The sequence below is a fragment of the Amia ocellicauda genome, chromosome 11, assembly GCF_036373705.1.
Source record: "Amia ocellicauda isolate fAmiCal2 chromosome 11, fAmiCal2.hap1, whole genome shotgun sequence".
Lineage (NCBI taxonomy): Eukaryota > Metazoa > Chordata > Actinopteri > Amiiformes > Amiidae > Amia > Amia ocellicauda.
Window position 1 is genome coordinate 23236026 of NC_089860.1, and position 14307 is coordinate 23250332.

The 14307-nt window shown below is 41.1% G+C and overlaps 1 protein-coding gene across 4 annotated transcripts in view; it reads right to left on the reverse strand.

The window, feature by feature from the left end:
* dpysl3 (dihydropyrimidinase like 3) overlaps positions 1-13337 on the reverse strand; it is a 30110-nt gene extending 16773 nt beyond the window's left edge. Inside the window, exon 1 of one of the 4 annotated variants that reach the window (XM_066717013.1) lies at positions 12950-13337. In XM_066717013.1, coding sequence (XP_066573110.1) covers positions 12950-13300 — 351 coding nt within the window. In that variant the 5' untranslated portion in view covers positions 13301-13337. Of the gene's footprint in view, positions 1-5278; positions 5511-12949 lie in introns of those variants that run through there. The other 3 variants (XM_066717011.1, XM_066717015.1, XM_066717014.1) reach the window with 3 other exon arrangements.
* Positions 13338-14307: the final 970 nt, after the last annotated feature.

Sequence of the window (14307 nt, forward strand, 5' to 3'; positions counted from 1 at the left end):
GAGAGAGAGAGAGAGAGAGACCCGGTCAGTAGATTAAGTACACTATAGTTTAATATTAGTTAATTAGTTAATCTTTTACCAGCTTTGGAAAATCAGGGCCTATGAGCATAAATATTAAAACAGATTTAAGACAGCTGTAACCTTCCTTACTATCAATCACGCCATAAACTCTGCCTCGTTGCCAGAGTCAAGCAGGGCAGCTAATCCCTGCACATCATACTCTGGAATAGCATTTTATTGAGCCTTAAAAAAAATCTTAAATATAATGAATAGTGTGTGTGTGTGTGTGTATATATGTGCATAAATTAAGCTGAGCATTTAAGTTGAAAGGGACCACGGTGGCAGGACTCCATGATACACACGAGTGGCAGGAACAGTGTCAATATTAAGAGCATAACATCATGTCTCCATTATAGCTTGTTAGTGTTGAAATTAATTTTCATTTGGTTAACACGTAGCTTCAGGCTAGGAAAAACTGAAGCATGAGGCAAAGCGTTTCCATTTCAGAAGAACCTCTCTCTCCTCTCTCCCTCTCTCTCCCTCTCTCTCTCTCTCCAACCAATCACTCCACACAGAGCACGGCTCGTCTACAATTAAATCACTGTTTGAAGATGTCTGATCCCACTGGCAAATGCCGTGCTCTCGTCATTTTTTTGACAATCTTTAATTATAACTGAAAACCGTACAGTGTGCAATACAATCAAGAACAGCAATGTTGATGCACCTCGTCTCGGAGAAACACTTCCTTCATTACCTAATTGTCCAGAACTGCGGGCTCAGAGAGTTCTGCTTGTTACTCAATCACATTTTTCTTATCCTTCTGGGCTTTTTCTGTGATTAGAAATCCAGGCATTAGCATCATGCAGAGTTTTTCTGGTTGTGTAAACAATTGTATTCCCCAAGATAAATGATCACAAAACACAGTCATTCCTTACAGCCTGCCATGCGAATCCACTCCTCTCCCTAATTTATCTACAGTGCGCGGCGCCCCTTGAGACAGACATGCAGGTCTGCTGTTAATGTACTCGTATAGATACTACATATAGGAAAAATAAGCGTTCTAATATTAACCATTGACACAGGGCTTTCAGAACATCTGACAAGTGAGAAAAATTATGCAAGTGGCAGTTTGTTTCCCGCTCATATTGAGTGCCTTCCTTACAAGCCACCTGTGTGACTCCCATTAAAAGTAGCCCTTTATAAAGGTGCAATGGACACAGCCACTGAAAACGTGCGTGTCTTTCCTGGGATGCCCGTATGACGCACAAGACACTCAGATCTCCGGAAGGTGGCGGCCAAAACCGACCACAACCAAAAGCGACACACGAAAAAAGAAACACAAGCAGAACGTTTTGTAAGCAGGATGGATCTATTCTAGTACCCAAACGTGTGTGGTAACTAATAAAATCCAGCATAGCCCAGTCTTCAGTGCCACGGTTTACGTTATTTTGGAACAAAACCAGATGGAAAGAAGAGGGATGAGATTTCCGTGGGAGAAATGTCCGGAGGGCCGCACACAGCAGGGCTATAACGTCACTCTCTCTACTTTACATTTTTACTGTATACTTACTGTAAGAGAGGGTTGTCATCTATAAACAGCACGGTAATGTGAAACATACAATTAGGACAGTGTATAAAACGGCTGTTATTTTATTTTTATTTTTTTAACACAAATTAAATCCCCACTGTGGTATTCTGTAATAGATGTATTATAAGCCCATAAACTTTTATCCCTTCCCCATAATTACAGAAGCAGGTTTTATTGAACTGCATGGATGCTACCGTGTTATTCTTCAAAGGCACTGGCCTATGAGCCATGTCGGTCATTTTTAGGCACAGTGCTGTCCACTGTGGATTTGGATTTGAATCAGTACAGCTACAGCTTGAGTGACCTTATTGGTCAGTTTAATTATTCACGCACTGGACAGTTCAATCAAAGCCAAATTTAGCATCATATAATATAGGTTCCATCATATTTGAAAACACAGGGGTATATAGATGTTTTTTTTAAACTGTAGAATATCCAATGCTTGTTTTAAATTAAATGTATCATGGATTTACAAATGGATTTGACTAGTTTTTCTGTCTGTAGAAACTGAATACATACATACATAAACAAAATAATGATCATATACAATAAAATCACTCCTCCTTTCTGTGTTTATATTTCATCTGCTTAAACATCAATACTGTAGGCCAATAAAAACATCAGGATACATTTATTTGTTGTAGTTACTATTAAACTATCTTACACCAAGCCAATTAGTGATAATGTATCTTTCTCTGTGCCTCTGTCATTCATCTATTCATTTTTGTTTAATTTGTATTTTATTACGATTAGATTAAAATAACTCAGGCTCTAAACAAAACAAGGATTTCAGATACCCTCGCACACTTTCATCTCTTCCCCTCAAGTCTGCTAAGCAGGATTATTTTATCTCAAAGGAAAGGGAGAGAATTTTCCACACTGACTGATACAGAAACAGGAAGTCCAGATCCTAGAGGAAATGGCCTACATTCAGACCGTCACAGCCTGCACCGTGCAGCCCCGCCGCCGACAGACCCAACTGACAGAGAATTAGCCCAGAGTGACGTTAAAGCGCTGAGCGGGAGCGCCGCGATCGAGAGCGGTGTTGAACTCTGACTGCAGTGTCGTCCGAGATGTGCACTAGACTGTGGGCTGACACTCCTTTATTCTATTGGAGATCTCGATCCATTAAACAGAGGCTACAGAAAGCAGGGAGGGAGGGTGGTACACACAGTACAGCATTTCTGAAGCCCTTCCTTCCACCGCAGCTTGAAAGACGGCAGTGTTGTCATGCCGTGTTACTCACAGGGAAAACAAGACAGCCAAAAAAGCATAGCCAAGAGGATATTACAGAAGAGCTCATTGCAGCAGAGGCCCCTATGTGCATGCTGTGTGAAGAGAGATGTGTGTAACTAGAATATAATCCAGGATGCAAGCCAGTACTTTGGCTTTAGCCCTGTTGCTTAGAAACAAAAATATTTACAATTGTATTTCATTGTTTTGAGGCCGAAAGAACATTAGGTGTTTTTTTAGTTTTTTTAACAGTCAAGACAATAAAACTTATCAATGAAATCATGCAGCTTAGCACATTTCAGAGAGGCTGATTCTAACACTGATAGGCACACATCCAAAGATGCATGAATGCTACCAACACCATTTGGTTCTGATTTGAGTCCTGGACCCAGCCCTGCTCACCCCGGCGATGCAGCGAGGGGAAGGGTGTGTTGTGTGTGTTCGTATTTGTGTCTCTGGGTTTGTCACCAAGGAGAATGAATGGCAGAGCCCAAGGCTGTGACTGGGGAATAGATTTTGCCTGCCATCTTGCAGACATTTTTATCAAAAATTCTGCAGGGGCGGCTCTCTGTTCTTGCTGTGGGAAGGGAAAACTGGGTCTCTCTCTCTTTCACGCACCTGTCAGTAACGCTCAAATGAGTCCAAACCAGCTGTAGGTGATTATTAATGACATCTACTCTACAACACTGGGCTACTGTGAGATGAAAACCGAGGCCACACCTAGAAATCGGAGGATATGTTTTCTGCTTTCCTACACCACAAAGAAGCGGCTGTGAGAGCGCAGCTCATTTCCCTCGCCATTAAAAATTACAATTCACAATTTCTGCTGAACCTTTTCATTCCCCCCTCACATGATGATGAGAAGTGCCATTTAAATCACTGTCTTCTACACAGCATCATTTGCAAGAGTTCATTTCATATTTTTGTATTGGTATTTGTAGAATTACACTACTGAATTTAGCACATCCTTTATCATACCTTTATAGTGTCTGTAATTATGTCATGGACTACCTGCTGCATGCATTATGTACAGGAAAAAAAAATGTAAAAGTGCTTTTGTTCATGTGCATTTTTTTTTTTTTTTGTGTGCACTGCAAATGAATCCCCCGACACGGAATATTTGATCACCCTAAATGCACCAATTCCCGTTAACTGCTCTAACGCCTGGCATTGTCCCTTGCAGAGCATCGCAGAGCTAATGAACCGTAAAGCCCTGCAGCCATGGGGTGGGTCTGCTGAGCACGGTTAGCAGGTGTCTTCTTCAATGGGCTCTTCAATGGGCTCTCCAAGCCCAGCCGACACCACAATCGCATGCACCCCAGCCACGATAATGGCTGATAATCCAGACAGACACACAAACTGCATTTAGACAATTAACAGTTCTGCACAAACGTACTACAGTCCTCTGGCTTTGGTGGTCTTATTGGCATGGCTCTTTGTACGGTCTGCTGCACAGCGTTTCTCCCAGGCGACCCCCCACCCCCTCCCCGTGTCTCTGGTTAATTCAGCGGAGACAAAGGGCGGCTCTCTGTCCCAAACACCACCCAGCACAGAAACAACACAGCCCTGCAGCAGCCCAGCACCCACCTCACCCCGGGGCAAGGAGATGCCCTTATCGATGCCCTGTGTAAATAATGCACAAACCAGACGCCCCAGTCAATCAGGCTGGGCTGTCTACTGGCATACATGAGTAATGATCGTTGGGAAGGGGGGGGGGGGCATTGCCTTTTTCTTCTGCAGTATTACGGACGGTGCTAAGCATGTATGTGCGTGTTATATATGCACATATAAAAACGAGAGAACAATATAGATCTTAGTGCTATATTCGTGTTCTAGAATGCATCTTTATTCGCAAGCGATGCAACGCCAGCAGAAACGTCTATCGCATCCTTGTCCCGGATTTCTTCCGAAATCCTCCTGCCAGATCAATTCCCTTCACGGATCTCGGTGTCCCGTGTGGCGCAGGCCCGTCTGTCCGTCCCGTTATTCACCCTCGGCTCAGCGCCGGTGCAGCGTCGGGAAATGACCTGACCGCGCCGTTCGTGCATTGCAAACACAAAGCATCTCAGCAACAGCACAGCAGTCCCAGGATGAACCGCAACCAGGACCAAAACGACGGCGCCGACTGCACAAGTGGCTGCGTATTGAAAAGCAAAGGGTGGATACAGCAGCGCTGTGCAAAAGGGCGTCAGTCCGAGAGCTGCACCGGTTCTCTTCCCATGCATTACTGTCGCCGCACAACAAAGAGCAGGCAAGTCACCTTTAAGAAAACGCCTTTCTCCAGAGCCCAGCCGCGCAGCCTGTCACAATGAAGCCAGTCTGTGAGCCGTGCACAAGTGACACATTTCACACACAAGCAGATAAACCCACTCGAGCCGAGCAACTGCTGGCACAAAGACATCCCTACATCCCCGTTATATATTCAGATGCATGACAATAAAAACACAATAGACTTACGGTGATCCTTGGGATATTCTTCTTGCCTTGGTAAGACATGTTTGCTGACGAGCACCCAAAAGCAACGCGGATAGGCGATGTGGATCTCTCTCTTTTCTGTCCTGGACGATGCTTTGCTGCTGGTGCGTGGATGGGAAATAAGGGAATGGTCGTCTTCCTTTCCTGCGCGATAGTAAATCCCCCCTCGCAGCGAGCCTGAGCGTCTATCCTCCACAACACCGCGCCTGAGCGCCCGGGCTCCTCCCTCGCCAGCCTGGGGTCGAGCTCTGCGCCGCTCCGCCAATGGGATCGGAGAGATTCTGCAGATCTGCGCACGACTGCGACAATCTGCGCTCCACGACTGGGACCTAGAGTCTATCGATCCGGGCTGCAACTCGCCGCGGTGCCACCAGAGGGCGCTGAAACCGCACTGAACGGACAGACAAAAGGCGCAGGGAAACCGCTCCTTTTCAAGCAAAGGAAAAAAGCAGACAACTTGCATTCAGTGCCTCTTCTTGATAACAGTGTTGTATTTATGGGCGGGGGAAAGGGAGATGGTCAGTTTAGATTGCAAAGATTGTTTTCCTTGCATCCTTTATTGCATGCATATTTCATCTCTGACTGGCCTTCAATCCATACAGACCCTCCATCCTTATCGTGTCCCACGAACAACCTAGTTTCCATCGAGCACTGAGTTCGAGTCCTTGCATCAACAAGGGGGGGTCATGCAATCGTGAAAACAGGTGATCTCATTGGATATGTGTGTTTATTTGGGTGTTTTCAATATGTAGGGCAGGATGCAGCAAATACTGAGCACTGTGCATGCATATTTCCCTCAGTTTTGCAAGTGACACATGAGCACTAGCTGCAGTGTGCACCGACCACAGCCTCTCATATTCTGCTGGACGTGCACGTTGTGGATGAACAGAAGCGATACCCGAAGTGACATTCAGTCTATCGGCAGATTGGGATAAATACGGGGCACCCCAGGACACGGTCATCTGGATTATCATGTGTTTAAAATATAATGCATGAGATAAAATCCTGCAGGAGAGCTATATGATTACATGGCACACGCCCTTTTCCCAGCACTGTCTGTACAGTGAGCTCCATTTGTGACCCGCAGGAAGAACAGAGCGTTTATAGCATCCTGTAAGGAATCTTCCAGAATCCCTTCAGCACAAAACAACGTCATTCTAGATAGGGCAAATATATATAACTGCATCTTTAATATCAGGTTTCAACACTTGTCAGCATTCGTGCATGAAATCAACTGTAATTCAACATTTTGCTCTGCAGTTTAACTGACTGTTGCATCATCACGGTGATGTGAAAAATCACGAATGAAAAAATATAGGTGTGGACAGTCAGGCTCAAGACTGGTCATTTATTTTTAAAGAGTAGAAACAAGAGCATGCATACATTATACCAGAACAAAACTACTTGAAATACAAAAACTGCATAATTCTGAACCCTATACAATAAAATAAATAGAAAACAAGAATATAATCCAAAGAATAAAAAGTCTGAGCAGCAGCCATGGGACAAACTACAGTGATGAGTATCCTACAGCATGCCATATTGTTCACACAGCAACGTGTTGTGTCTTGGTGAGTTACCGTGCAACACCAAACCACAGGGTATGCATGTGATGTTACATCAATAGTGAAGCGATAACCACTTCATAAGGAAATGTTAACAAGCAAGGAGTTTATATCCACGCTTTAGAATCACTGAATGGCTTAAAACCATATAGAGAGTGTATCAACTACACAGCATTTATGCATTCTAAGTTATATTACAAAATTAAGCCCTTATATGATAATCGGGTCATTATATTTACTACCTGTGGTCCTATTATATAATTGTGGTGTCTCTAAAGAGGGAATATTCTGGTGAGGAACAGATGTACTGCCCAGAGCGTTATCCAATCCCACCATGTGTTCCTATTGTGTCAGGGGGAACCCTCCTGTTCAAAGGCCAAGTAATCTGGTAATTATACCTTTGGTGTAGAGGGCACTGCAGCTCTGTTCGGTACCCAGGGCAGGTCTGGGAAAACAAGATGCTCCAAAAATAACCCTATGTAAGCAATTGTCCTCTCTGTGTGTCTGTAGTATAACGGGCCACATTGAAAAGGCCTGTCACTCTTAATGTAAGAGACACTGAAGATTTTACTACAGAAATTCATTCAAGTTAGTAAAATATAAAGTGCAATAATCTGCACTGAGAATTGAATGCTGTATCTGATGCATTGGAACTGGGAATTGATTATAATAATAGCCCATGCTTAATGCTTTAAAATGTTTCTTGTGTAAAATGTAAATTGCCATGGAGTAGGGCATCTGCTAATAAATAAATAAAGAATGAAATAAATAAATACAAATAATCAATCATCATCATAATAAAAATAATGATTCTGGTCATTTCTGTTCTGGGAATATTAACACTTGATTTAATCACAAAGGGTGGCAGTGTGAAGCAAAATATCTCTCTCATGTGATTTCCATTTAAACTGGGTACAGATTTAACAGTGCACTAATTTCCAAGGATCACCCCTTTACTAAACTCGCAGGATACCTAAAGAAAAGGCTTTTAAACAGGAGTCTGTTTTGTCTGCACAACAGCAGTGAACTTATTTGGACGCTCTGGTATAAACACCAAGGGGACCTGGGCTTAGACATCTCAAAATGTTATGCACACAGAGGTATTTAGTGCTGACTCACTGCAACCATCACCCCGTGCCATTGCCTTTCAGGGAAGGACAGAGAGCAGACAAACAGAAACCTCACAATTTCCATGCCATGGCAATGTATCACTATTGTGTTTACATAACTGAGCAAATAATTAAATTGCTTATGAGGTTTATTTTAATATTATTATTATTTATTTATTAGCAGACACCCTTGTCCAGGGCAACTTATACACTTATTATATTTATTGTTAGGATTATTAGTATTGCTAATATGATGATTATTTATGTACTATATATAACCTACATCATTATTTGTATTGTTTTACATAAACACACACACACATTTATACAGAGAGAGAGAGAGAGAGAGAGAGAGTAGCACATGAAACAAGAAAGCTGAGATTTTTAACAGAATGCTTTTTTTTTTTTTTTTTCACGAGACAGAGAGAGGCTCTTTCGGCTCCAGTCAGGGGATTAGCCAGCAGGCTGCCAGGCGTGTTTTTGATGCTGAAAGGACAGAGAGTGTGGAGACTGCTAACACACGACGAGCCTGCCAGCTGGGGCACAGCCTTATTGTGGGCTGGACAAAGAGAGTGCTCCTCAAGGTACCTCCCATTACAAGACCGGCCTGTAATGAAAAGCACTCGACTCGGGCACAGCTGCTGAATTAGCACTGCACGACAGCAATGCTTTTCCACAGGGCATTGATTCTAATCAATATTATTCCAGTTACATTTTTATTATTAATATTATTATCAGCAGCAGCAGCATAATACAGACATTCCAAACAAAAACAATGAAAAAGGCCCATTGCCATTCTTTCATAAAATTAGAATATTTGTTTGTTCTTTTGACTCCCCCATGACTCAATGACAGCTGGATTTATAAGTGCACCGTCAAGTAAACTTAAAGTTTCACCCGATACTTTCATATATATTATACACACACACATACAAATATATATAAATAAATGTATGATAGATAATACAAAATAATCATTAACAATATTGGAATGGAATGATTTGTCTGCAGTCTGTAGTGCAGATAATTAGATTTTGGTTCCAGCACAAATTACAAAGTAAAATCCACAAAGACCGCAGAATATTGTTCTGATCGAGTACAAACTGGCAGGAGACGGGATCATGAATGCCAAGGCTGACTGCAGGACATTTACTAACACAATTCTGATGCTTAACAGCTCATAGAACATGCTCCAAGATTGTTTTAATAAAAGACCCCGCTGAAAGCAGCCTTTCTGAACGAGGCGCAGAATAGCAAAGGAACTTCAGTCCGCACCAGAAAATGCTGTGCTTGAAAGAGACGTCACTCACAGATATACAGAACACCAAAATGAGGCCTTAGGACAGTTTTTAAGTATTTGCCAAATCTTCATTCCTGTCCTATTTGGTTCAGATGTTATGCTATATTAATGTTAATGTTCTGAGGGTTTCATTTATTTTAAATACCATTAACACCAAGAGGTTTTTAAGTCTTACAATACACATTTACACCCCTATCTTAATCAAGGTTTACAGGGTAATATGATTTAATGCTGAAAGAAATCAGTTTTTTCTTGACTAAAATATAAACATTACCTTATTACAGATTGACTACAATGCCATTTTATTTACTCATTTTGATTTAAAAATATTTAATTGCAATTATACCTTTTACCACAGGGGGGCTGTAAAAGGGAGATCTGTTAACGGTGGTGTATAGCAGACACACACAACCTGTGTAGCAGTTGTTTCTGGAACAATATAACCTGGACCTAATCCTAATCCTAAACTTAATAATCTCTACAATGTTGTTCCAGGAATAACAGCCACACACCATATTATACATCTATACACAGCTCTGGCCCTGCTCAGCTTCTCAACAACTCAAATCATACAATGCTAGTTCCTTCTTCACTCTGTTGTACTACACTGTACTCAGTTTATTGCACACTTGCATTGGAAATTAATAATCTGTTTATTCCCTTTGTACTCTAATTAATTCCCAGATTTCCTTTGAATTTCTCTAATTAATCATTGCACTTTATGAATGCTACATGGTGTCTCAAGCTGTCTTTACACTCACATTCTTGCCATCCACAACAGCAAATCAATCAATTTTTTTAAAGCTGTGAGGTTTTGCATTGCATGATGGATACTGCCTTGGAATAGTGCATTGTGTGGTCTCTGTTTCGTATTTTGCAGGTCTTGAGACAGCAAATTATCATTGTACAGCAGCTGAAGTGCAGCCAAACTAATTAGGGGATGAAGGAGATTTGTCAAATGCACACATCGCTTACCAACACAACAGAGACAGTTTTTGCAAAGGAGGATGTTTATGGTTCTTTTCACTATGGATACACTAAAACTACCAACAATTAATTTCATACTACTTGACTGAGCCATGAAAGATATCTACAATGCTGCCAAAAAACATTCATGGCCTTCCTTAAAAACAACAGACAAAAAAGAAAAGGAAAAGAAAACAATGTATTACTCATTCAACTTTTTGTACAGGTTGTACTTAAAAGAAGAATTTGAACATGCAAATAAAAACACCCAAAACGATAGACCATAGGTGCTGGTTGTGTAAAGTTATTTAAAAGTCATTATAAATATGCACTGGAACAGAAACCATCATAGCAATCAGCAGGCATGTGGTTTAGGTCTGGCATTCAAAGCTGAGAGAAAACATCTGGGAAAACAGGCCTATGTTTTTCACAGCTCTTTTCCTTCTTTTGTAAATCCCATGTTTACATTCAAAAGTCTAAAAAGTCCAATGTGGGGCAAATTCTGTCACGGCAAAACAATCCTCCTGGAACTCTGATTAGAACTGCAAATAAGACCAATGGCAAAGTATTGTAATGGTATGCTGTTGGGTTTGTTTGGTTCTTTGTGTGCTCTGCCATGTCTTCCCCTGAAACTGAACTTGAAATTGAATCTCTCCAGGAGGATCACTTTTTCCAGCAATCACACTGTTTTCTGACATTACTTTGCCACATGCCCTGTTCATTGGAAGAACACTACAGGAAGATATAATTAAAGTTTTCAAAGCAGGGCTCAGCTCTGGCAGACTCTGCCTGAACATTGCAGAACAGTTAGAATTTAGTGATATAAAGGGTAGAAAAACTATTCTCATTCGAAATTCAATGTAACACTCCCTATGGATAATTAAATCTCCATTGCCCCTGTATTATTTATGTTTAATGTAACTTTACTTTTTATCCTAAAGGAAAAGCTTTAAGGTTTCAAACCAATTTACAAGTGACATGGTTATTTTAAATACTCCTTAAATGGTTTATTTGTTTGTCTTTCATAAAGGAGGTGCCAGGTACTTCAATAAGGATGAATAATTGCAAGTCTGTATGCTGACTGGAAAACAAAATAAACATCATAAATTGTTTGGCTGCAGTCCTTAAAATCAGTCAGGCTTTGGAACACTTACTTCTGGTGTTCCGATGATAGAAATTTCTAGGTTACAATCATGTTCCACTAAGCATATTAATCCAACATCCTGACTTTTCTAAACTGAGTCTTTTAAAACTCCTTTATAGCAGCACTGCAAAATGGAATTCATGTCAAAATGTGGTGTAATAAGATGATCAACCTAAACATACATGCATGGACAGAGCTGCACACACAGATACACAGAGGTTTTCCAAATGTGTTGTACAGGTCCCAAAGAAGTGATATATTACACTCTTAAATTATAGTAACAGAACAAATGACTTATAGTCATATTTTCCTTTAATTCGGATCTTGAGATTTTGGGAATAAGCCAACATAAAATGGTTTGGTTTTCCATAAACATTAGTAAATCTAATGAATATGTACTCTGTAAAGCAGAGCCTCAGATAATTATGTTGAAATTTACCGGGCTCATTTAACAACAAACAAACAAACAAACAAATAAATAAATAAATAAACACAGTAGGCCTACCTACAATGACACAGAATGAATGAATGAATGAATGAATGAATGAATCAAGCTCATATAGTTGTATTTCATGCATTTGCTTATACACACATACATGTTTTATTTTATGTGTATTTCAATTGTACCATGATGATACTAAAAAAAAAACAGTTCCTAAACCCCCTACATAATTGCTTGCATGTCACGAATACCAATCTTAATTTCATTAGTGAACACAGAAATCCAAACAGCCTTACTTATATAACGGAATCATTTGGAATAATACTTTTTTGTGTGTAAAAGTTTACATAGGATCTCTACATATTACATTAAATTAATGCACTGTTCAGAGAAAGCTGGCATGTAAAACCGTTCCTATTTGGCAGGCCAAGAAAATCTGTATGTGAACTTTACTCAAAGGTAGATCTTACTTCACAGAGCATGCACAGCCATAGCAATGATGCAGTGCTGGTGATATCAGGGCAGTAGATGTCAGTATAATATGACAGAGTGGAAAGCAATCCTTCAGCAAAACTGTATCCCAAATTCTTTCTTCAGTTGTTAGGCTGATCGACTTAACAGCTGACTATGCGAGCTTCCTGCTTTTGTCTGAATTCAGGTAGAGCTCAATGTTACACGTTCCCAAATGCGTGCAGGATCCTTTCGTATCCTTTTCAAATTATATTTTCTGTGCAAAGTCTCTAATAGACTCACAATCAGATGCCGACCTGCCACGCCCCTCCCACACACCGCAGCTTTTCAAACTGAACCCGAATTAACAATGTCTATATGATAGGTCTCACTCCGTATATGTTCCCTGGGATTAGAGCACAACTTGCGTGATGTGCAAATATTGTACCCCTCCCAACTCACATATACCAAAGGACAACTTTGTCTATGCAGACTGTTGTTTCACCGGAGGAGGGGGAATTATAGGGTTAGTCCTTTTATAAACACATCGCAGACGACACCTTTTAAACAAAATGTGTAAAAAACAGCCTTGACTCCCTAAGGCAATGGCTCAAGCTCGCAGTTTGTGCCTTGTAAGTTTGCACTGAACAATTCACAGTGTACAAGAGGAAGCCTACCTTCAATTCATCCAGATTCTGCAGTATCTCCTTCCCCCCCGTAGTTTTGATGTCAATGCCGGAGTGCCCCTCTTCGTGCCCCCCAGTCCCCTTGTCTGTACAAATGCTGCCCGGCTCGCTATCGGTGCTCCTGCCGTCTTGGGATCCGTCCTGGATACTCTTCGGGCTCCTGGCACTTCTTTGCCCGACGCTCAGGGCATCGAAATCGATGGTTTTGCTCTCGTAGGCTCCTTCCACATTGCAAAACATGCCCCCGTATTTTTGCCGGGGGACCTGGTCTGTGGTCCCCGGCCTGGCCAGGTACACCGGCAGGTCATCTTCCTTGTCCCACGTCCGCTTGCGTTCAGCCATGATCCCCAAATGCGAGAGGAGTGTGGAAAATGTCCCGAGCAAAGTGCTCTGCTGTAGGAGTGGAGATTTTAAACCAGAGGTGGCAGTACTGCTTTGGATCCCATGACAGGGAAGTGATAACAGTAATGCACCGCACACACTTCACACACTTATGTTTCTTTCTTTCTATCTTTCTGTATTCACTCTTCACTTCCCAACCCCCCACCCAAACGATTGAAAAATGATAGGGGGTTTAATCTACCACCACCCCCTCTCAAAAGAAAAAGAGGTAGACGAGTTCTTACACTTTCAGAAAAACACAAAGACGCAAAATAATCTAAATATGTGTTTAATATAGAAATTAACTCTTACATAGCCTACATATATATTAAAAAACGATATAGACTACAGCGTATATAAATTAAAAACTTTGTTCTTAGTTCATTAGAAAATAAAACGGAAGCAATATATAGCAATTATATAATTAACCACAATGATACCGAGTACTACAACCAATAACAATTATTACTCTTATTATCATCATTATTTTATTTCTAGTTACACATAAATGAATGACATGCTTAATGCAGCGTAAAGCAAATACAACACTACTTGTTGACCGTCGGATGTAACACCTGCTCAGTCCCTGAAGCTGTCAATTTCGTTTAGGAAATCGCCCAATATCACATTCAGGGGGTTACAATATTAAACCTGATAGCAACTGGAAGAGGGAGCAATGTGAATTAATAATGCATAACTCTGTAAATTAATCATCTGTGTGGTGTTTTCTCCTGATTGACCAAGTACAAATGAAAACGTATAGGGCCTATTTAAGGACTCTGTTTTAATGTGGGCTTTTGGAGTTTTTAGTTGAAGTCCTGTTCGTTATTCGTCCTGCGCTGTTTCTGATTAACATTGTATTTGAGAAACGTCAGCACCTTTCATCACTGGGGCGGTATGCAGTCTAGATCTGCTTGGAAAAAAGGGAAAAGCGGGCCGGGCGACTTTTAAGATGATTCATTGATCCT